This window comes from Talpa occidentalis, unplaced genomic scaffold (assembly GCF_014898055.3).
Source record: "Talpa occidentalis isolate TD23 unplaced genomic scaffold, MPIMG_talOcc4v2.1, whole genome shotgun sequence".
NCBI classification, from domain to species: Eukaryota; Metazoa; Chordata; class Mammalia; order Eulipotyphla; family Talpidae; genus Talpa; species Talpa occidentalis.
The window spans coordinates 59,734,952-59,760,810 of record NW_026555331.1 but is presented as its reverse complement, the minus strand read 5'-3'; the positions used below and the strand labels follow the sequence as shown (position 1 = coordinate 59,760,810).

The window sequence follows — 25,859 nt, the reverse complement described above, 5'->3', positions numbered from 1 at the left end:
CCTTCTACATGCTGCCCTATGTCTTAATCTGAGAAGCTAAGAACAGCATACAGGTTGTTGTACAAAGATGTATACTCCCAGTACTGTGAAATATAAATAAAGTGGTGACTACAGTGTTGACCATGGATTTCCACTGTCCAGTGCAGAGTCTACATGTTACCAACTACTCAATATGTAGTTCTTGAATGAATAAATGAGCAGATCAATAAAAACAATGTGCACGTGATACACTTACTGAGATAGGTTAGACCTCTACTGCTGCCTGCCTAATGCTGTCTTTGGGCCTTAATCATCAGCATTATAAAATGACAGGGGAGGCATAAGTTAAAGTTCCAGACAGATGCAGCAAAAAGAAACCATCGTCACTGTTAAAATATTCTACAATAGAATGAGCAACAGATTTTACCTCCATTTTTGGAGAGGCAAGAGCAACTTAATCACTTAGAAACCTTGACTCTCATATATCTCCATATTGAATAACATAAATATCATAAAATTAACTTTTATTTTCTGAAGCCATGGTGTGAAAGAACTGTTAATGTAACTAATTAAATGATTTTAAGGCTTTGTTGGGGAGGAAATTTTCTCTGATGAATTTCCTAGGTGATTTTTTCATAACTAATTCAAATGTGCTATGAATACTCAAATTTTATATTGTAGAAATATGCTGCATGAGTTCAATAAAAACATGAGTTTGAGGAGAAAGATAGAACCCACTAAAGGGGCAGTGATTCAAGTTTTTTTTTGTTAATCTGGTATTCAAAATGACTGACTTCTAGTATCAGAATGATCAATTCTTAGGTTTAATTTTTTGCATCCTCACCAAGAGTACACTGGCAAAGCTTATTAATTTACAAATATAAACACAGGAGATGGCAACATTCAGACTACTGGACTACTCTTTTACGATTAATTATAATTAATCTTCAACACTTCTGAATTCTAACTGACATACCAATGGATATTAAGAGAAAGATATCAAAGAATACAACATATCTAGTCTTATCACAGAAACAGCTCTCAAAACTCATCAGCTCTTAAGCCTTCATTTATTTAAGCTCCTCTAGAGCAGTGTCTGAGGGTGAAATCTGGAGCCAGAAGGCAAGGATCAATCTTAGCTCTACAACTTGTTAGCTCTGTGACCGCATGCAGGTCACCCCACTTGCTGTTTCAGTTTTCTCATCTGTAGAGTGAAAATAACAGCACATCTATCTCTTGGGCAATAGGAAACATTAAATGAGTTAATCTATGTAATGTGCTTACTAAGAGTTAGCATTTGCTGCTCTCTAGTGTGGCTGGATATAGTGGTGAATAAAGACAGTTCCTGCCCTGTGGGATTGTCACACCAGTAAGTTATGTATTCATAAATCTTAAGCGATAGTAGGCCTCAAAGTGATCAGCAATTAGATTTTGAGGGCCAGGAAAAAGTAAACTAATATTCAGCATTTTGCAGAGTAATATGAGTTTTCTACTAAATAAATTTAAAAAATGGAAAGGTATTAAGAGTGGGCCCTCCTGATCATAAACATAAACACTATTACAAAAGCAGTGAACTTACTGTACCAAAAGATCATAAATACAAATTCATGATTATTTGTAAGACTGAATAAAAAAACTGTGATGTAATGAAGATAACAGGAATGCAAACCAAGTGCAATCATTGAAAATGACTATTGCAAACTCTAGGCCTTACATTCTTTGGCAAGGTCAAATTACAACTGTGCAGTGGGGTCAATTAAATTTTTATGATACCTAATTATAGGTTACAACTTCTTGAGGAGGTCTCTCAGAATTTAGCTTCTCTTTATTCACCTCAAAGAACAGCCTAATTAATTACTAAAACAATAATAACCATTTACTGGGAGGTTATTATATGTCATGAAGTACACATTATTAATCAAACATTCACTTAAGTGTGCTTCAGTTGTTAAATCTCTCATCTAAAAAGGACCTTATTCCAGCAGCTCAACCACTTGGTATTTTATATTTATGCTGCAAGGAAATTTTTGGACTTAGCTTATAAAAACATCAAAATAAAAGCAGGTAATTTTTTGGTCAGAAAATAATAATACCTTTGATACCTTCACTAATGTCAGTCAATTTTAAGTAAATATAAATTATAATTAAACAAAATCAATGTTGTAGAAATTCATTATTTTAAGAAATACGTATAAGCATTTTCTTAAAGGAATGGATAATAATCATAATGCTACTTCAGTAACCTGCTCTGCCTGCAGAAGCAGGGACTCTATGAAGCAACAGTCAACAACAAAGTAGCAACTATCAATAGCATAACCAAAATATCAACTTCCCTTGCCCTGTGAACCTTCTTAAACACAAAATACGCTTAGGACCAGTAGTCATCATGCAAAAGATGAATTCTCCCTGGATTTCTTTTCCTATTCACATTATGATATCAAGAATTCAGGTCTCTTATGTATTATAAATATACATGGTCTGATAACTATCAAAACCTAAAACAACTCAATCATTAAAAAAGCAAAGATGAGTTGAGGTATAATTAAAAATATTCTTTGATGATAAAAGATATTTCTTTCACAAAATTTAGTGTTTCCAGTGTATCTTGGCAGGTACAATTCTATCTACCATCAATAGTAGTAATGCACATAATGCTACATGATGCAAAATACACAGTAAGCACAATGTAAAAAATAAAGAGCAAAAGATGAAACAATAAACATGAAACAGAGGAAAGAAAATAAAAATAAAGCACAGAACTGAGAAGAAATACACTGGGGGAAGAAGTAAGATATGCAAAACTCTCTTATTATAACATTCTTTCCCACTATGAGAACAGAAAGCTTAAATATTAATTTCTGACTGCTAGTTTTAGTTTAAGTCATCTATAAAATGCATTTTAAAGCACAAAGCTTAGCTGAAATACTGTTCCTATTATTTAAATTTGCTGATAATGAGAGGGGGCATGTGAGGGAAGGTAGGCGAAACAGAGGTGGACTTCACACAGTGGGCAGAACAGGAAGACTGTGGGGTCAGGACAGATGCACTAAATGCATTTGGGGCACCAAATGAGGCTCTCAAAGAAGATGGGTGGGGAGGGAAAGGAAAAATGTCACAAGTTCACATACTATTAAACCCTCATCTTAAGGCAATTCTCATTCCATATCCTCCATCAAATAGCCTATGTACCAAAAAAAAGGAAAACTGAAACCCAAAAACCCTAACAACTACTACCACCATCTGTAATGACAAAAATCATATAATATTTTGATTATTAGTACTTGAAAATCATAGCTCAAAAACATGTACTAGGACTAAGACTGGTTTATTTTCTACTACTTTGGCTCGACTGATCAAGACACAAAAATTTATTTTTAAATTTAGATACAATTAATCCTTTCAGGATTTTTATTCTTCATAGGTTTATTTCACATAGCCAGTATGAATATCAACAGCAAATTTTAAATTAAACAAAAATAGGAAAAGGCAACACATCTAACAAAATGTCATACCTGGAGGTACTTCCTGTTCTTCTGCATGGGACACAGGTACATCTAAAATAGATAAACAAGTTACAACCCATTATATACTGCTGAATGGTATTTAAAGGTATTTAAGATAAACTCAAGCTTGCTGGTATTTAAGTCACAGTGATTCTTTTTCATGATTTTTTTGGTATACCATTGCAACTATAAAAATATTAAGTTTATATGCCATTTCAATAAAGAAATATCAATAACTTTGCAAAAGGTTATATATTTCTCAACTATTCTGCACAATAGGTTTTACGTTATCTGTCTAACTGACCTCAAAATTTACTGCCTGGCAAAAGAGATATGAAGTAAAACCTAGGTTTTCACCACAATTTTGCATCATATTTGATTAGATAGTTGAGGAAAGAAATTTAAAATGTGTTTCTTCTTAATTTTTTACCCTATTACTCTAGTTTTTTTAACTTATTTTTATTTATTTATTTATTTAATTTATTTATACAAGCACTGGGGTACAGTCAGAAGCGCGGGAGGGTGAGAGAATTCACCAGAGCCAGAGCGGGGAGCAGAGCAGGCAGAAGGACTGAAGCACACTGCTGAGGGCAGCAGCGGGCAGCAGGGGAGGTCTGCATGCCATGTGGGACCCTCCTCCGGTGGCTGGGGGGCAGCTGGGGATCGCACTGGCGCTGCAGAGGCTGCGGGCAGCTTTGCAACCCAGCGCTCAACCACTGTGCCACTGGGGAGGCCCTATTACTCTAGTTTTAATGTGAATGAAACAAGAAGTTAACTTGAAATACTTAAAAAAAAAATCACTATTCTAAATATTCTGAATATTTACTTAAAAAGGAAAGCTATCTTAGAATACTAAGAACAGCCAAAAGATGTGGAAATGAACTTTTAACAACTTACCTCTTTCCTTGGCTGTTTCAACCCACTACAACTGGAGATTGCAGACCTCACCACCATTAACCACATATTCATCTGGTTTGCGCAAACTATACCATCTACTGGTGTCTTCATACCTAACAATCCTTTTAGCATTGCCTTAATCCAGAGATAAGATTTTATCAGCTTTCCTCTTGCATCTTAAGATTTGTAACAGACATCGGTAAAAAGAAGGAATTTAAACAACATTTTCTAAAACTCAAAATATGTAAGTGCTATTTTAATCATTTTTCTTTTGTATTAAATTGTTTCTAGTTATAAGAATGATACGATGCTCAAAATAGAGCATTTGGGAATATTTTGCATAAAAGTAAAATTACACATACTCCCAATGATTACTATTAGTATGCTGGCATATTTCCTTCTGTTATTAGCAACACAGTGTTTACTAGCTTTCTGTTTTGTAACTGGCTTGTTACTAGTAATTGGCTTGTTACTAGTTTGCCTATTGGTTCTTAATAATTTGGAGACATGTCAACACTCTACTAATATTTGTCTCAGGATTTCTTTTACTTTTTCATTTTTGGTACATTTGAAAAAATTACTTGCATCATTTAATGACTTCCCATTATTATTTCCATAATTGATGTTATACTAAGAAGCCTTATTATTGCAAGATAAATGTTCATTATTTCTATTCTGGAAAAATTTCATTTAACAAACCCATCTAAAACTTACTTCAGTAACGATGTAACAAAAAGATTTTTAAAAAGGAAGTAATACTAATTAAACATTATCAGTGCAACTTGAAAGGGCTGCCTGTTGACATAGCACATTTTTCTTACTCCAAGACTACTTAAAACCACTAGGCTTTCATGCCAATCAATTTAATCACATAGTTTTTGCTAAGATCTCCAACAATCTCCACAAGGCCAAATATAATATTTATCATTCCTTAAATTCCAAAGGCAGTAGCACAAAACACATTCTCTCTTTCCTCCTGCTCTTTCACATTCTTCTCTGCTGGTTTTCTTCCTGCCTCCCTGGTTGTTCATGTTCACAGGAGCTTACAAAGTTGGGAATCCTCAGAGCTCAGTTCTGGGATGCTGGAATACTTTTTCTATACTCACCTCCAAAATGATTTTATCCATTTCCATGAAGTTAATGCCATTCTCATGAGGATAGCTCCTGAACATTTATATCCATCTTAGATCTTGCTCAGCTAGTTCTGTCTGACATGTCCACCTGGGTATCTCACACAACTCCCAAAGTGAAAGTATCTAATACAAAGGCCTTTTATTTTCTTCCCTAAACCAGCTTCTCCTTCATGTTACTTTTTCTTCTCTATATATGGCACCATCATCAAATCAAAGGCCCACTCTGTTCTTCGCAATAACCAGAAACTTCCATGAGTTGTAATTCTAGAGTATATCTTGAGCCAAAATTGTCCCCTCTCTATTCACTGCCATCTATATTCACAGCCACCATTCCCTCAGGTCACCATTATCTCTTCCCTGAATTAGTACGCAATAATTCCCTAACGGAGTGGCCTCTGCTTCTATTTTTACTCCATCCAATCTATTCTCTTAACCAGTCGGTCATGAAGAAATTCAAAGAGTAATTCTATGAGCAAAATTCCCAGTTACAGGTCCCTCTAGCAAACTGCTGCTGGTAAAGCACATGGAACACCGTGTCAACAGCAGGTGCCAAGCCAGGACTGAATACCAGTTTAGGCACTTCTAGCCACATAATCAGGGACCAGCCACTTGCTCTAACTCCATTTGCAAGTACACAGAAATTTGCCCTACCTCCCATTCAGTGTCTATTTTGAGGAACAACTGATATAACAAATTATGAAAGGACTTTGCAAACTGTTAGGACTATAAAAATCCAAGTTGTGTCAAAGCACCAGTATTAAGTATAGGCCACAGCTTTTACTTTTCAAACCATCTCTTTACTTTCAAATTTTTTTTTTCAGTTGACCACCATAAAGGACCTAACCTTCAACCCATCTCTGACCAAGGCTTACACCTTCTCACAAAATCACCTCTTCCAATTTAGGGTAGCCCACCTCATATAATCAGTTCTTTTCTATTTGTTTTTATCTCCATCATTGCACTTTTCATAATTCTTAATCACTTTATCATTCATTTGACCACCAGAATGCCATCCCCAATGAAAACAGAAATTCCATCTGTCTTATTTACTCCTGTTTTCCAAGCCTTTGAGCATCATAGAGAAAGCAGAGTGCTAAATAAATATTTGTTGATTAAATGGAAATTAAAATTTCCTCTATAAAATTAACTCACCTTCTAAAATTATGTTTGAATCTTCTACAGCATTATCTAAAAAGAAAAAAAAAAGGCAAAAATCTTTACAACCAACTCAAATGCCTATTTGGCTCTTCCTACAGAGACAAGTATTTCAAATAGAAGACCCACTTTAATTTCTAAATTACATTAAAAGACTCTAAGATAGGTTGGTAATATCCCTGTTTACCTAAAACGTGCAACATAGGTAGGGAATAAATAAACTGACAATATCCAATTATTTTCTAGGTAACTTGAAAATGTCTGATAATTCTCAGACCATCTATCTTTTTGGGACAAGTTAATGTCTTCTAACAAATACAGGAGGGGATGACTTACAGGAAACGTGCTAAGAAAAAAAAAAAACAACTCACTTGAATTTTCTCTTCCTTCATTTTCTGGCTCATATACTATAAAATACACAGAAAAAAAAAGTCCTTTACCATTGCATAACTCTCATTATCACACATTGGCTTAACAGTTCAAGAGCAGAGACAATGTCAAATTTATCCATGAACTGACCAGCAGGGTGGGGAAGGGTTTGGTCTTCAGTCAAACAACTCTGAATTCAAATTTCAGGTTAGCCACTTTCTAGTCACAGAGATGGGTGATTACATATACTTCTTTCCCATAAAATGGGGAAAATTAAAACTTCTCCTCTATCATGTGTTACTAGGATCCAACTGCAGGTAGCAATGGATTTCCACTGTTTGTTTTCTTCATGTCTGCGGTAGAAGTTCAGAGTTACCCAGGGTCTACCTGATTGTTACTCTGAATTCAAGTTTTCACCAAGCCAATTCTCTGGTTCATCTGCAACATTTTCAGGTCTCTAACCTGGGGGCAAATACTCCTGCTTTTAGTACCTTACAACAAAGAGTCAGCTGCAGACTCTTAATTCACTCCTCTAATAACACTTCACTGCCCATTTCTTTCATTACCAGCCCTGGACTTAATGTTCCCCTGCTCCTGTCTCTGCAGCAATTCTCTCACACCTAGTTTGGTTACAGCATTATTTTGAAGAGCAGTGGTGAGAGAGGACATCCTTGTCTTGTTCCTGATCTTAAAGGAAAGGCCTTCAGCTTTTCACCATTGAAAATAATATTAGCTGTGGGTTTGCTATATATGGCTTTTATCATGTTAAGGTATGTTCCTTCTATCCCAAGAATTTCAAGGGCCTTCATCATAAATGGATGCTGGACTTTGTCAAATACTTTCTCAGCATCTATTGATAAGATCATATGGTTTTTCTTTTTCTTTTTGTTGATGTGTTGGATTACACTGATCGATTTTTGTATGTTGAACCATCTTTGTGCCCCTGGGATAAATCCCACTTGATCGTGATGTAGTATCCCTTTGATGCATTGTTGGATGCTGTTGGCAAGGATTTTGTATTTTGTTCTCCTACTGAAAAATGATTGTTTTACCCTACATCCAGCTCCAGTTGCCCTTATCTGATAGTAACTTGGTTTCTCTATTTTGGTTCCTGAACTTCTGAACAGTTTTTTTTGTTTATGTGTTTTAGCACATAGAATAATCTATTAGAAAAATTAGCTAGAATAATTCTATTATTAGATCTCCTTTGTTTGAAAATGTTTATGTTCTATAGCAAGGTAATCCAAAGAATCTCACCAAATCTTGATCCCTTAGGTTATAATTATTATTCTTTAATTAGCACTTTAAATTATTATTTATCAGGAATATATGATATTCCACCTATAAAAACACATTAACTTTTACAACATCTTGTCTTAATCGTGCCATCTAATTCCATACGTCTTTCAAATTTGATTTTAATGTTATCGAGACCTAAGTCAGCAAATTGCATTACAAATATGTTCTTTTCAGTACATTTAGGAAAACGTTATAACTACTAGCAGAAATTAGATCAGTATCTGCAACTTTAAATCACCAAATTCCTATTCTTCTCCTTCAAATTCAATATTGAAAGAGAAAATCTAAATGCAAAAATAGTGGCCAGGTTCTTTAATTTATTATAAAAAATGTTAGTCCCTAAATATATAATCCAAATTTCTTCAATGGTGGTATTCATTTTCCACTAAAAATAGCCACTGTGAATACGGATCACAGTAAGGTATCAAATCTTAAATATACACAATTAATAAGTTAACATAGCAGCTCTATACACAGCCATTCCTACTACTCCTCAACTGCGATTCATCAACTATCATATGACTACAAACTTCTTAAAGACGGGACTGTATATTCCTCATGTCTGAATGCCAAGTCATCCAACACATAGAAAGCCCTCCATATTTAACTCAGTCATTATAATTTTTTCATCTTTCTTGCCTCACACACACAGTTATAACCAACTGCTGTTTCCTTCCAGAGTCATCTTTGAAGACAGTGGGATTAAAAGGAAACTCCATTAGCTCAATCATTTCCTACTCTTACAGAAATTAATTATATTCTTTGAACCTTATTCCTCTCATCTGAGCAGCAGGGGAAATAAAATCTGCTTCATGAAGTTTAATAAAACAGCAAAGTAGTGTTTGGGCAACAAAAGGATCTAGAGTTGCCTAAGATTGTGCTAATATTCATGACACAAATTTGGCAGAATTATTTTCTCCATGCTGCTTTTAAGCCTAGAATTAAATTTTTCTGTACCTTTCGCCAAACTGGTAGAACAGTATTTAAGACTGGGATTAATTGTAGACACAGAGTAAACTCTGACTAACATAGTATTTTTAAGCACAAGACGTATTTTAGTCAAGAGAGATGACCATAAAGTAATGAAAGAAGTTTTTTTGAATTGCCTCCTAAGGCAACTTGTAAAGAGTTTAATAATATTTGGGCAATGGCAAAAACCACTGAAATAGGGAAACAATCCCCTATAAATTATTTGAAAACCTACATTCATTTGGATGTTGTAAGTTATGGTACTTGTTGCTTAAAATACCATTCTCCACACTTTAGAGTTGAACTATGAGTAGACCTTAAAAGGAGTAGGTGGCGTTAAATTAAAAAGCATTTTCAAACCTTGTTCATCATAATCTTGGTATGTTACATCATCTGCAAAAGAGAGAATAAAATCAAAATCAGTATGTAATGAGTCATTCCATGAAACTACTTAGCTGAAAATCACAACTTAATCTCAAATACAGAATTCTTTTTCTTAAAAAATCAATGTCTATACAATCAGTGATAAATGCCTCTGCTTAAAAGCAGCAAGAGGAAAGGGTAGGTAAATTAGTCCCATAAAATTCCACAAACTGGCATAAAGCAAGTTATGCAAAAGTAGTGCTAGGAATTAATATCTGGTTCTCTTGCACAGTCAGTGGTAGATGAGGTACAATATGAAAGCCTGACATTTTTTACAAAATCTAATTTTACTGCAAAGCAAAATATCTTCTATTAGGTGTGAAAATTACTTCTTTGACTCCTTTGAAAGAAAAATCACCACAACAGAGAAATGCAACTTTCAAGCCTTAAGTGATATTTAAAATCTAATGAGATTGTTCATTTAATACCTGCGTGGTGGTACATTCTCTCATCATCTACTGCTGGTTCACTGGAATCTAAAAAAGAACAGAGAGACCCCTTTACTAGACATGAACAAACAAAACGTTATCACCAGACACCATTTTAAAAAATTTAAAGTTAATTCTGATCTTCACACTCATATACATAGAAACTGTCATTATCATTTAATAACATTTAAAATTACTAAGGTTTCATAATTTGCTAAATCAGAAAGACAGGAAGGAACAGAACTAGGAATTGCATCCAGTCTCACTCTATTATATACACTGTCTCACTGATTTCCAAATGTTCTCTCAAAGACAAAAACTCCTCTTTTGTACTTCATTTCTTCATGTAATATTAAACTATAATCAAATATTTCTGTAAATACCAGGAAACTAAAAATGACTGAATATTATAAAGAGATCTCTGTGCTGAATAAGAGTGAATCAATAAACCTAGGCAAAAATTTCCTTGCAACTGCTTCAAACAGAAAATCACAAACCTGGATTTTCCTGTTCATATATCATCTCTTCCATATCCTGATTATAGTCCTGTGCAGCTATAAATTAGGAAATAATTAACAAATTACAACATGTCTCAAATAAGGAGGTTTACACTTGATATTCAAAACAGGAAAGCACGATTTCTCGTAATGATGGGAGTATAAAATCAAATCATATGAGCACTCAAACTTTCATTTGCTCTTGGAACAAACCAGTACTAGCTGTACCAAATGCAAACTACAAGAATGAGTAAGACATTCCCCCCATCATCAGTGGGTTTAAAACTGAAACACAAAATTGTGACACTTATTCTCTTTTTATCTTATGCTAATTCAACTGTATTCAGCAAGACAAAAATGAGACAGAAACAGAGAGAGCGAACTGTACAGATAACCCCCCTCCTATTCACTCAACAAACACCTGCTACAGTGTGAGAGAGGACGTACACATTTCCCAATCTCTCACTTGTACTCAATACCTGAGTACCTCCAGACTGCAATGTAATTCTAGTGTTTACAGCTACATAGTATTGAAAAAATACAGAATCTAAATGCCAGCCAACAAAATCCCATAGCATGCAAGCACAGAAAGAGAGGGATCTATTCTAACACTGGAAGATAAACTGGACATAGGTTTCCGGAAAGATGATGTGTCTATCTCCAATGTGGTCATACTTCTAGAGATGGGTGACACGTGACAATACACAATTCTGACCTTTCAATGACTTGGTAATTTGTAACAAAACATACAAATCTACTGTATATTTTGATCTAGTGATCCCATACTGGGAATTTATCTTCAGGAAGTGGACTTCAATACCACATGAACTATAGTCATGAAAATATATACATATACAGGTAAATAATAACATATATACATATACAGTATATAATAACATAATTATTAGCTATATATTATATATATTTGATGCATTATAAAACATAACATTATTAATAAATAATCATAGAAAATGTTCTCTCGTGATGCTATTTTGTAGGAAAAGATACTTCAACTTGAAAAATAATTAAAATCTCACCTGTGTCTTCTGCATGATTACTATCTTCAGCTTCTGGAACAAAATTAAATCAGAATTACTACTTTCATAACTTGGTATGTATATACATAATCTGTTTATCCTGATTTTATTTTGAAAGCACAATTTAAAACGCAAAAATATTAAATAACTGCTAAATACTCTAATCCCCCACTAGAGCTATATTTAGAAGTGTCTGATGTATTTTCTTTTTCTTTTTTTTTTTTTAAAGATTTATTTATTTATTTATACAAGCACTGGGTACAGTCAGAAGCGCGGGAGGGTGAGAAAATTCACCAGAGCCAGAGCGGGGAGCAGAGCAGGCAGAAGGACCAAAGTACACTGCTGAGGGGAGCAGCGGGCGGCAGGAGAGGTCTGCGTGCCATGTGGGACCCTCCTCCGGTGGCCGGGGAGCAGCCGGGGATCGAACTGGCGCTGCAGAGGCTGCGGGCAGCTTCGCAACCCAGCGCTCAACTGCTGTGCCACCGGGGAGGCCCTGATGTATTTTCTTATTTGATCTACTCAATAACTCTAGACGATTGACAAACACCATGCCCTTGGCTAGAGAGATGGTGATTTATAAAGAGAAAAAGTCATAAAGGCTGAACTCAGCAAAGGTGAGTTTCTAGTTCAATCCCCATTCTACAATACTGTTTTGTTTTGAAGACATATTCTGCCCATTTTCTAGAACAGCAGAATGTTGTCTACAAATGGGAACAGATGTAAAAACCGAGGAGATTTTACAAGTCTGGGGAGCTGACAGGTAAATGTTTGCTATCTTCCCCACTCACATGACCCTTGTTAATTTAACAGCTTTAAGTATAAATATTTTTATTTTCTTTAGATTTTTTAAAATTCTTATTAGAATTTCTTTTATGTATTAATTAAAAATTAGGTCAGAAAATACGTTTTCTTGAATTAATGAACTATTTAAAATTTTTTTACTTATCCCTGCTCTAAGCCTCAAAAATATCAAATTCTGTATTTCCATTTATGTGTCTTAACAGAAATTTGTTGTATAAGCAACAGCATCCAAGATACCAAAATTATGAGCAACTGTCAAACTTCTTGAATCTTCATGGCCCAAAATGGGAAGGAACATCACAGATACCAGGGGAATGTGGAAATTATTTTATCATCATCCCTACTGAGAAATTAGAACTTTTTTCCCAATGGAAATCATGACATATATGTTAAGTCTCAAGTACTAAAGTTGTCTATAAATGCCTGTTTTCAAAGTACAATGCAACTGAAATCAGATACATGTTCAAAAGCATTTCAAAATTAATTTTCCACATAAAATTATACATTATATGTAATTCTATGGGTTGGCATGGACATCAAACCATAATTTAAAACATTATTTCTATGGAAATGTTTTTTCTACTTTAAACATTAGGAAGAGTATCAGCTTTTGAAAATATATTCTTTGTGGCTGGTGGTACCATGTTGTCACATGGGTCCTAGGGAAACTCAACCATAGACTCCAGTGATTATTAAATGACATGCAATAAGGTTAATTTTGTTTCGGTGCCATCAATTTTTCCCCCTAGTTTCAGTGTAGGTTTGTTTTCTTTTGTTACTATTTAGAAATAATTTATTTTAAGGAAACAATGTTTCATCAGTTCTCATTTTAAATAAAAATTATATCATTTATATATTTATATCTTTTGAACAAAATTACACAACACAGAGTATAAAACTTGTGGTTTAAAATCTTTTAGGAATTCATTTAGGTAAGGATGAAGAAGAAAGGACAGTGAATAGATTGCACAATAACAAAGCATGTGTATTTAGCAGGGCTTCAAAGAAGCATGGTAGCCTCACATCAAAACATGATAAAGCACAAAATATATGAAGAAGTTTACATCACAGAAATTATTCCTCAGTAAGTCAGCAGTGAATATTAACTTTTAACTATTATGATTTTACATGTTGTGTGTTATAACAACAATTACCTTTTACCAATGATTCTAACTTACCTACTACAATTGATATTTAAATAGCCAGCATTTTAAATATATTTTGTTCACTCTAGACACTCAGCACCTAGGGCTATGCTTAGGCATAGAAGTGCTCAATAAATATTTAATGACTGAATGAATTTATAATTATTAATATATTTCCCTTTTCAGTTATCACTAGATAGAGAAAAGATGTCAGCAAACTATGTTCCACAGTCCAGATCAAGCCTGACTCATGATTTTGTAAATATGGGAAATAGCCATGCTTACCCAATTAGGTGCTATACAAGGCTGCTTTTGCACTATGATAGCAGAGTTAAGTACTTGTGACAGAAGTGGCATGTATTGCTAAGCCTAAATTATTGAGCGTCTAGCCATTTACGAAAGTAGCTTGCCAATGCCTAGCATACAAAGCTAAGAATTATGTTCTACCTTAGTTATAGAGTTCATATTAGATAAACATCTGCCATATTTTATCTGTTATTTGCATTTCTTTTAAGAAATGACACTATAGAAAGGAGAAAGTACAGTAAATTTAATGAGCTGAAGTATTTTAAGAGCACTTCCTTTAAACTGTTTTTGTTTTTGTTCTTTTAAAGATTTATTTATTGATTTATACAAGAACCGGGGTACAGGCCAGATGTGTGCGAGGGTAAGAGTATTCACCAGAGACAGAGTGGGGAAAAGAACAGGCAGACTGATGAAATACACTGCTGAGGGGAGCAGCGGGCGAGACAGGAGAGGTCTGCTGTGCCATGTGGGACCCTTTCCAGCCGGACAGGATCGAACCGGCACTACAGAGGCTGGGGACAGCTTCACAGCGCGGCACTCAACCACCTGCACCACCAGGGGTGGCCCCTCCCTTAAACTGTTTTGAAATAGAATCACAATATCTATTTTTAGGAAAAAATAGTTAATTTGGGGAAAAAAAAAAAACACCTGTAGCCCAAAGTTAAATATGGTTTTGGAAAAATTTTAATAATTATAATTACAAATTTCCTATTGTACTTTATGTTGAAGCCATAGTATGTAGTTCTACCTTCATGAAATCTTCTAGCTTCCAAGGTCTCAAATCTATCCTCTATATTACTTCCTACAAGGAACTGGTCATCTGGTTGCAGATCTGCTGCTGGCCCATCCTCTTCTTGCTGCAGGCCTCCTTAAACAAAAATAATCAACAAAGTAGGGCTATAACCAAGGGCCCAGAGCCAACAGCCAACAGACACCTCAGCCCCTTTTGAGGGACCACCACAAAAACTCTCCTACTGCTGAGCTTCCCTGCCCCCCTCTGGCCTCTTCACACGTTGATGACCCCTCTGAAGCTCTCACTCTGGCCAAGTACCAGCGTACCAGCGTACACTCACCAAGGGCAGGAACCTCATTTATTTTGTTCACTCTAGACACTCAGCACCTAGGGCTATGCTTAGGCATAGAAGTGCTCAATAAATATTTAATGACTGAATGAATTTATAATTATTAATATATTTCTCTTCTCAATTATCACTAGATCAAAGTAAAGGTCACCATATGACATTTCATTGAGTATTAATATGAAATTCCACATTACAATCTTAAAGACTATATAAATTTTCTATTTTTTAAAGATTTTATTTTATTTATGCATACAAGTACTGGGGTACAGGCCCGAGGTGTGGGAGGGGGGTGAGAGGATTTACCAGAGATAGAGTGGGGAGCAGAACAGTAAGATCTACTGAAATACACTGCTGAGGGGAACAGCAGGCAAGACAGGAGAGGTCTGCTGCGCTCTGTGGGTCACCTCCCTGGCTGGGGATCAAACTTGTGCTGCAATGGTTGCAGATTGCTTCATAGTGCTGCGTCTTAACCACTGCGCGACCAGGGAGGCCCCTATAAATGTTCTAATGGGAAAAATAGCCGGACCTATCTGAACATTATGCTCAGTCATCTGCATTAGGTTACCATATCATACTTTGCATCTAAAGGTTCCTATATTTAGCCTTAAAGCTTTACAAAGATGCCCATTTTCTCTGTTATGATATATTGAACTGTCGTGCTTCTTTTGTGTAGATGTTGAACAGTATGACTTATCTTGTTATTGTGCTGTAAATAATTCTTCCAATAGTAAGTTGACATGGCTCTAAACAGACTATACCAGTAACACTCTAACAAAAGAACTCCAGTGAAGTGAATTTAGCTGGGCAGTGCAGCAGAATGATTAGGAGAATAAGGTCTGTTGTACTATTGTAAAGATTAAAGCACTTAGAAAGATGTCTAGCCCATAGTAAGTATTTAGGTGTTATTATCATTATCATTTCCATATTACTATTTCTACCACTATTGAACTCCCCCCAAAAGTGCAGGAAGGTCCCCATAGTTACTTTATTTTTAGGGTGGTATAGCGATGCTGTCAGATGTTACTGAATTATCATTGTAGCCTGCTATATTATTTCTCCTCATATTAGATTTTTAGCTAGTAAGCAAACCAATCATCACTTATAATTCCTGTCACTAATTTCATGATTCTTTTTCTCCTTACTATCAATATATTCCTTTTCCCTAACTCATTTTATCCAGTGCAGTTTTGTAGGTTTTACATGAGCAGCATTTAGATCTCTCAGTTCTTACTATTCACTGGAACATCCCTGTTTTCAACAGGAAAGCTAACCAGACTTTGTACACTACCTTTAGTCTCCTTTGTCAGTGACAGCCTGGGATGAAGAAAATAGTCTTCTGAAGGTTCACTGGACTGTTCGCATTATAAGCAACGTGCAGCCATTATACCAATCCTATTATGCAGGTATTATTACCCCACTTTGAAGGATAGGAATTCGAGAAACTTTTTAAAAGCCAACTAGCTAATCGATAACAGCTGCTGGACCTGAACCAGTAATGCAATACAGAATGATGGCGGAGAAAGACTGCTTTTGGTGTGGTGGCCAAGGAGGCCATGTTTGGTGTGATGAGATAAAGAAGAGAACACACACATGCCAGCAGAGGGTGTGAGTAGTGCAAAGGTCCCAAGGGCAGGATACGCTTGGCAATAAGGAAAGGAGAAGGCCAGTTGAGCTAAAGAAGAGTGACTAAAGGAGAAAGACATGGGAACAGAAAAAGCAAAGCTGGCCAGGCCATATCGAACATGGGGAGCAGAGCAACAAGAATGGAAACAGGGGGCCTCCCTGGTGGTGCAGGGGTTGAGCGCTGGATTGCAAAGCTGCCCGCAGCCTCTGCAGTGCCGGTTTGATCCCTGGCTGCTCCCCAGCCACTGGAGGAGGGTCCCACATGGCACGCAGACCTCTCCTGCCGCCTGCTGCTCCCCTCAGCAGTGTACTTCGGTCCTTCTGCCTGCTCTGCTCTCCGCTCTGGCTCTGGTGAATTCTCTCTCTCTCCGCGCTTCTGACTGTACCCAGTGCTTGTATAAATTAATTAAAAAAAAAAAAATCTTTAAAAAAAAAAATGGAAACGGGGACCCAAGTGGATATTACTGCAATGGTCACAGTAAGAGGCGATGGTAACAGCTGACACACTGCAGTCAAGATATATGTTGGAAGCAAAAATGGGGGGCCTGCTGATGCATCGTTATATGTGGGAGGAAAAGCAGAGAGAAATCGAAGGAACCTAGCAAAACCTAGGGAATCACGGAGAACTCCTAGGTTTCCACTTAAGCAATTAAGCAGACAAGACCACTAACCAAAATGAAAAGACTGGAATAAGAGTTAAAAAAAAAAAAATGTTGAGGGTGGGGCGGGTGGCAGAGCAATGAGATTGGAAGAAAATCAAGAGTTCTGTTCTATGTACATCTAAGTCTGAGATAGCTGGAAAACATGCAAATGGAAATAAACATACAGTTGAATAAACCAGAAGTGCAGATGAAGTGATGAAGTATCAGGGCTGCAGATATATGTGTTCAGAAGCAATATAAGTAAATGCAAAGCCATGATCTATATATAGGATTTCCTAAGGAGAAAGGCTCCATAGAGTGAACAAGCCCAATTTGAAGAAGTGTATGGCTTCACACTCAGCCTCCTAAATCTGTACCAAGCATATTCACTTCTCTCCTCTCCAACTTCTGGCTAAACTTACTTTGACTAATCACGTCAATTCATTTGGGTTACCAGTACCCCATGGCATCTGATCTCCCCACTCTACACTACCTTCAACTCATTTTTCACACTCACACAGAATGCATAGCAATCTGTAATGTCCTTCAATGGCTTCAAATACTCTTACAACATGTAAACAAACCCTTCCTTTCACACTCCCCGCCTATGTATTTTATGTGCCAGTCATCCTGAACTACTTTCACATCCTCTTTTGTTTCTGAACTTTCACATACACCATGGCCTCTGCTTAAGACGCTGTACTTAGGGCCTCCCTGGTGGCCTAGGGGTTAAGTCTCCCCTAAGGCCTGAGTTCGATCCCCAGCCAAGGATCTGACCCACATGGCACAGCAGACCTCTCCTATCTTGCCCGCTGCTCCCCTCAGCAGTGTATTTCAGTCAATCTGACTGTTCTGCTCCCCACTGCGTCTCTGGTGAATGCTCTCACAACCACCCCCAACCCCACACCTCTGACCTATACGCTAGCTCTTCTAAAAATTAAAAAAACAAAAAAACTGCACTTAATGACATTTGCCTGGCAAAGCTCTACATCATCTTTCAGCCCACTCAGAATCATTTTTCATTCAGAAATCAAAATGTCATTTCCTCCAGGAAATAACTGCTAACTTTTAAGTATGGTTAACCTTCACATAGCACTTACCTCATTATATAGACATCATAAATTTATTTAGACTACATCTTTCTTGTGTTAGGCTGAAATTTAGAAAAAGGACACAGGAAGAAGAAACCTGTACTTGCTCATACAGGAAAACATATACTCGGGTGAAGCAGCTTTCTTTGCTGAGGAGGCTAGAAATGAAAGAACACAGGTTCCTACACCTCTAGCAGACACTGTCTACAGCCTACGGCTCAGCCAATGCTGGGCTCTCCAACACAGGTAGAACTGGATGGGATGCTTGACACTTAACCCCAAACACCTAAGACTAAATAAAAGAACAATTTAAATTGTAGGGAAATGTTAGTTTTAAGAAGCATAATTTTTCTTTTAGAACTAGCTTTGGCTCACACCAAACTAGGAGTATCAGGACACTGTTCTGCCTCCATCACAAATTCCTTTGGGAGTTGCATTTTGGTGACATATTCTCTGCTTTTATCAAGGGATGCTTCCGGAAATAGTCTTATAAAATCTGAAAATACTGATTTCTTGAGTATCAATAATTAAGGTATAGACATTCACATAAGAAATTATTCAGACATAAGAGCTAGAAAAATGTTTTATAGTCTTTAAGTAGATAGCATGTTTCTTTCCTTCCTGGTAATATAATTCATGTTTCTCCTTTTTGTTTTGTCAAGCACCCAAGTATGTCATAAAATCTGAGAGTTGATATGATATAGCAGCTGGGTAGCACACCAAAGCTTGCTTGGTTGTGTTTTATTTTCCTCCTTCTTGTTCTCACCACCTATACTTTTTTTTTAAAATAGCATGATACTCTCTCTATATATATATATTTTTTGTGGGGCCCTCACCGACGGCCAGGGAATGAACCAGCGCTGCAGAGGCTACGGGCATCCTCGCAGCCCAGCGCTCAACCGCTGCGCCACCAGGGGTGGCCCTCACCACCTATTCTTGTTTATTTTCATAGATTCCTACCCATTTCTTTATTAGATGTGTACAATAAGTTCCTTATCGGGGCAAAATAGAGCAAATCTAGTGTTATTTCAGAAATACCTGTTCTCTAGTAACTTTGAATTAGTTTAAAAAAAAACCTTCAATTATGATTTTAATTTTTAAATAATGTCATTTTGTGTGGTTAACCATTATTTTAGTAGTGCATGACAAAATAGCAGATTTTAATTCATACCATGTTCTGTGTGTACTGTTTCATGGAGAAGGGACTCAATTTGTTCTTGTACTTCATCTTCAATATTCTGAGGTTCTAAAATAATTACAAAGCATAATTAAGTAGAAAAAGTCTAGACATCAATGTAGAACATAAGTCTAGCATCCATGTGTACACATTCACATCAACATATTTGGCTTACCAACTATGCATCTTTGTCATATCAGTTTACCACTTTATTCTATGTTTGCAAGTATGGTAGATATTTCAAATTGGTTTATACTGACAGCAGATATAAATGACAAAAAAATTCTCCACTAAGATTTAATAAAGAGGGAACTAATTCAGACTGAGATTTTTCTTTTAGGAAAAAAGCCTCCTTGGCAAAATTACTTCAGCATGAAATTCATATTAATGACAGAATAAAGTGGGAAGAGCAACACTTTCAGAAAGGAAGTACTGGGAAATAAAGATTAAAATGCGGTAGCCATGGTCAATGTACATTAATGTATTAGGTCACTGTCCTCCCTGGCATTCAGAAAAAAGGGCCCCTTGGCTATTCTAAGGGTAGGGATGGTTGGCATTGGCTGAACATTTCCACAAATTGTCAGGATGCATGAAGGGAAGACCTTACATTCTAACTGACAATACTTTTAGCTCGAAGAACCCCATCTTACAGTCAGCTCCACAGATTCAAATAGACGCAATTAGAAAAGTGAACAACATCGGTAATGACATTCTGACAACACATCAGGCTTATTACAACATCAAACAACAAGCAGTTACAATTATATTGACATGGTCATAAGTTTTCTAACAAACCGTCTATGTTTCATGTCATGAATTTTGTGATACTAAACAATGCCCAAGACATCAGTTATATTGACATAATAATCTTCAATGACAAAAACAGAATAGGTTAATTTGAACTTCAGGTAGGAAAACAGTTTAAGAATCTATTATGTTAATACTACAAAACAATTTCAAAGGCACAAAAAGTGCCTCTTATTTTTTTTAAATGTTTATTTTACAAACCATACACACACACATTCTAGTGTAATTATAGAGGATCATGTCAACCTTTTACTCTTCCCTCATATTTTCTCATAATGTGTGTGTTTTGTACCTGCTCACAGCACCGTGCACAGAATGTAATGTGAGTCAGAGTGGAGAGTGGTGCAGTCTGCCCTTTACTTAGTCGTTTAGTGGCTTCCTTTGCTTGAACAGGTGATTATCTCAGTCCCTCAGAAGAGAACACAAACCCTCCACAATCTAGCCTTCATATGCCTCTCCAGAATCATCTGCTATCAGCATTGGCTTTGAACTGCACCATAGTGACTGCACCATGTTAATTTCACTTTTTCATGATTTTGTGATGCTTCTCTTTCCCCAGGAGAGGGCTGGTAAGGGCAAAAATCTAGATTGTAATGACTTAAAGATGGAAATAAGACAAGAAAGCAATTATAGACTGTTTTTTCAAAAGTCTGGCTAGTGCAGCAAGAGGGACTGGATGTATCAAGTAAGGTATTATTTTGTTTTTTAATGGGAGGCATGTTCCTATGTTTATAGAACAGATGTGTAGTTAGAGAGAAAAGCTAAAGACCTAGATAAGAGAAAGGCTTGGAAAGAAACATTTACATTAATACAAATATTGCCAAGAAGTTATAAAAGGTTATGAGCTGATAATACACTAATGAAATAGGAGAATACATTATTGGTAATATACCAAAAGTAATATTAATAAAAACTTAAAAAGGAAGAGTGGAAGCAAATGAAAAATTTCAGAGTAGGAACTAGCTTTGAAAAACAAGTTTAAATTGCAATTTAGCACAAAGTAAAATCTGAGGTGCTTAATCAAATACACATTTGAATTACAAAGGTTTAGCAACAATCTCTCCTGTTATGGAATCATAGTATGATTATAGCAATCCTACAGGAATAGCAAGGAGAAATTCTTCTGAGATTATGGTTTGAACAAATTTTAAAAATTAGAACAACATACAATCTTAAAAGGAAGGAAAGAAAGTAATATTCATAAGGACATAATAATAAAGCAAGCCAAAGTACCATTTGAAACCAGGACTTAGTTGACAGCAAATATGTAGCGTAATACCTACCACTTCCACTAGGTGGCAAAAGAAACCAAATTTCTGAGAACTACTGAGTAAATTAAAATGTGTAGAAATTAAAGAGCACTTTGTAGTAAAAATCATAGCATTAAGTTCAAAATGACAGTAATGAGTTTAAGTTTACCCATTTATTAAGAGATTTCAGGGTTTTTCATTCTATGAGTCACGGAGACCTTAGGTAGAACTAGGATTCATGTAGAACTAAAACAGTCGTCAGAATAGATCACATGGAGGTTTGGAAGTCTTCTGGTGTAGAAAGGAGAGTCTCATATTAAAAAGACAGGAACCCAGTAGACCTACTCTATTCAATAATGTGTAAACAGTGGCAAGTCGAGTGCACAATGTGTATCTAATTTCACTTTCATTGTAAAATGGCACAGTAATCCTGGAACTGGAATCAAGAAACTGCATTAGGTCACAATGCTCCTAACTGTGATCACGGCAAGGAGGAGCCATCTGCCTTTAATTTATAGTCTCAAAAATTAAATTACTCTGTGTAAAATTTTACTAAGAAAACTTAAATTTACTCTAAAATTTCAGAAGGGCAGAAGAGAAAGTATTTCATTCTTCCGTAAATACTGTGAAGCTAATTATGAGAAAATATGGTTCTGAAAATTGCAAGAGGGGATACTGGGAGGCGGAGGTGCATCCGGCCAGTGCTAGAAGGAAGCTTACCTCTATTCTCCAGAACAGGCTCCTCCAACCATGGCTCAGCCTCTTCTGGTGGGACTTTTGGCTTTGAAGCAGCTCTTTCTTTAAGGCCTGCATTTTTTATTCACAAAGTAAACTTAAGTTTTTTTTCTTTTTGATATATTAAGCCAGGAAAAATAAAATTCTTAGACATTTCATTAACAGTGCAAGTAATTCAAATTTGCAAAACTATATACTTCATGAAAACATTGATAAACATTAAACACTGTATAACTTCATATGGGCCTTTAATAGTTCGTTACCTAAGTCAACTTCTCATTAAAAATTAAAACAAAAACAGATGTTTACAAATCTCTGAAATATTCATATCTGAGCTTGTCAAAGGAAATTCATTATGACTTCCCACTTCTCACATTTAAAAGACTACCTCCTAAGGCTTGAACTCTGAATTCAGTAATAAGATGACTAAGATGCACTTTAAATTTCTATTGTTACTTGTGTGTACTTCGTTCGTATTGTATTTATTCTTCTTGGGATTATAATTTTAAATGAGCATTAGTCACACGTAACTCATTATTTACACTTTTTTAAAGGTAACACTTATAATCATATTATCCATAAGCACCAAAAGATGGGGAAAAAAAAATTATGTTGTAGGGAAACAAAGACCTCTGGGTAAATGTACAAGAAAGCAGCCTTTAAAAGTCAAAATTAATTAAAATCTACTCTACTAAGTTAGTTACTAGATTTTATATGTAAGGCATTAAAATATATCCTCAATTTACTATAGCTATTTAGAAAGCTCAACTACTTCAAGAGAGTGTCAATTCCATTTGCCAAATCCTGGGCTCTTCACTACCCTATTAAGACTCCAATATCAAGAGTTGTTACTAAGGGATGTGTGTTGTGAATGTCAATAGCCTAGAGTAAATAGGTCAAGATTATAGAGTGTTTTTCTAATCCTCAGCTTCTTATACAAAACTTAACGTGCATATGATTATAGTTTGGGAAATTCTCTTGTACCTTCTTTGTGATTCTGTATATCTTTCCTTGTCATTCCCATCTGTATCGCTTCATTTTTCTCTCACTGACTAAAACATATGCCCACCTTTCTCTCATAAATTTAAAAAGGCTCTGAGACAGACGCAGATACACAAGACCCCACCTCATCATTTTATTTCCTCCAGTTACTTATTTCTGAGACTACTTACAAAAAATAATCTAACATTAAGAAAACAAACACCAACACAGACAGACAGTTGTGTTCTACTCCTAACTACAAAGTGATTGATTTCTAGCTCTAAAATAGATTCCCAGAGGAACATATATACAAACATCCACAAATCCCAGTTCAATTTTAGAGAGTGAGGAATAGAGATGAAGGTCGATTAAAACATATCACATTCCAAATAACAAATTCTGAGCTAAAAACTCCCACATCCTTTTGATTTAAGTAACCCATTCCTACATCTCCCAGCTGTTAAAGGAACAGGTATAGAACCATTAAAATTGCCAGGCTGCAAAAAAGAATAAGGTAAATCTTAAGACTCTTTACAATCAGTAATTTATCTTTGCATTGCCAACACCTTAGAAAACACCTGGCACACAGCAGGACTTATGGTCTGAACACACCCAGTGCTGTGACTACTACCTTAGTTTGAATGACTATAGATTCTCTGTAGCACCAAGTCTTCTTAGTTGTGCTGCAACAGCTTTGGGCTGTAACATGGGAAAAAACTTAACATCAGTTTCTCTACTACCATTTTCCAAAGAAATTCCTATCTGCCATTACAACACCACAGAACCAGTTTGCTGGGGACATTCCCAGTTTATGTCTGTTGTCCTGTATAATTATTTCATCCTCACAAAGTATCTCAATTTGGATAAGATATTACAGGGTCATTCTTCACTAATCTTACATGTAGCAGGTGCTCAAATTGTGTTCCATGGGTTCTATTAAGCAGTAAAATATTTTCCCACCAGACAATAAATGGTTAAAGTGCATGTAAACCTCCTTCTTAATGGATTTTGAGAAAACTTTCATTTGAAAAAAAAATTCTGTTGCAAAAAGTATTCAAAAACTACTATTGATAGTATGTCAAAATTCATACACAATATCCCTAATTGTCAATTTTCTCTACATCAGCTGGGAGTTATTTGTCTCTAAAACATGTGAAAACAGGAGAAAGCAAAAGTATGTAATGAGAAAATACTGAGCATTTTTCTGTCCAAAGTGGCATTTGGATTATGAATTTATTGATAACTAATCACAGATATTTTCCATAGGTAAAATCAGTTCAAATATGAAACAATATTGCAAACATCAAATGAGTTGAGGAAAAAAAGTTCTTAGACCTCTTAGAACTTTAAAATTTAACAAAAAAACTTTCTAGGCTAATTTATAACCCACATGGAAGAATTAGCCCAATAAACTTTCCTTCTGGTATTTTCCAAAAAAATTTTACTACTCATATCCAATTTAGTCTACAAATAAGTGTTCCTCAGAGAATAGAGGTACATCCATGTCTCATGTAAGATTTTAGGGGGAAAGGGAAGGAAATAAAACAAGCTAAATACATATATAGCCAAGTCACAATCAAAGGAAAAGCTTTCATACTGAACTTACTATGAGGTACAAGTGGCAAGGATTAAGCACTGAAAAGAATACTCAAAATTACATGATAACGTGATCATCTCAGTTTTGATGTTCTTGGCCTCATGTAATAAAACACCAACTCATACTGGACCCCGCCCCCCACCAAACCAAAAAAGGAATTGTGTTATTTACATTAGGAGGTGAGACACCTGGGTGGCTTGCTTTTAGCACTGGCTTTACCCTCATGCTGGTAATCAGGCTTTCCCAGATGCAAAATCCTCCTTCAGACAAGACACAAAAGGCCCACCTTTGATATGCTTCTTTCTTAGGCATCAGGAAATCTTTCCCAGATGCTCCCAAGTAGTGTTCCCTTTCAGTTTCAATAGTCAAAACTGGAAACCACTCCTATGCTAAACTGGCAAGAGTATAGGATGACCACAATTGTCGGAGAGTAATTATCTAGAGTTGAATGAAAATTTGAGTAAATCACATGACCCTACATTATTTGAAAAATAAATTAATACTCTTAAAACATACCTTAAAATAATTAAGTACATCAAGATAAATTAAGAAGTTTCAAAAAAACCACATTTGCATTTAATAAATGTTCCTTCAATTTTAAGTAAAATTGACAGACAACCTAAGTAAACGTGCTTTTATTCATTCGACAAATATTTACACCTTCTAAGGTAAGACGGTGTTCTACAGACATTGAACACATAAAACGCCAACTTCCCATAAGGAGCGAAGAATTTAAAAATTAAGAAACATGAAATACTTAGTGCAGCAGATGAGAAAAGATGGTATGGGGAAGGTGTGGGACAGGGTATGCCAGGCCAGCCTTTAGGGAAAGCATCACTGATGAGGAAGATATGGAGTAGCAAGTTCAGACTTCCTCAGCTGGGAGGCACTGAAAGGGAGGAAGAGGCAGGTGCCAGCAGTTAGACAAAGTGAA

The 25,859-nt window shown here is 35.8% G+C and overlaps 1 protein-coding gene across 17 annotated transcripts in view; it reads right to left on the bottom strand.

Moving 5' to 3' along the window:
- ASPH (aspartate beta-hydroxylase) overlaps positions 1-25,859 on the bottom strand; it is a 196,527-nt gene that overhangs the window by 118,971 nt on the left and 51,697 nt on the right. For 6 of the 17 annotated variants that reach the window (XM_054692231.1, XM_054692233.1, XM_054692234.1 and 3 more), the window contains 10 exons: positions 22,333-22,419; positions 19,550-19,624; positions 14,690-14,809; positions 11,690-11,722; positions 10,653-10,709; positions 10,156-10,203; positions 9,665-9,697; positions 7,039-7,074; positions 6,665-6,700; positions 3,492-3,533 (listed from right to left, as the gene is read on the bottom strand). In XM_054692231.1, the coding sequence (XP_054548206.1) occupies positions 3,492-3,533; positions 6,665-6,700; positions 7,039-7,074; positions 9,665-9,697; positions 10,156-10,203; positions 10,653-10,709; positions 11,690-11,722; positions 14,690-14,809; positions 19,550-19,624; positions 22,333-22,419 (567 nt within the window). The remainder of the gene's footprint in view (positions 1-3,491; positions 3,534-6,664; positions 6,701-7,038; positions 7,075-9,664; positions 9,698-10,155; positions 10,204-10,652; positions 10,710-11,689; positions 11,723-14,689; positions 14,810-19,549; positions 19,625-22,332; positions 22,420-25,859) is intronic. The other 11 variants (XM_054692235.1, XM_054692246.1, XM_054692247.1 and 8 more) reach the window with 5 other exon arrangements.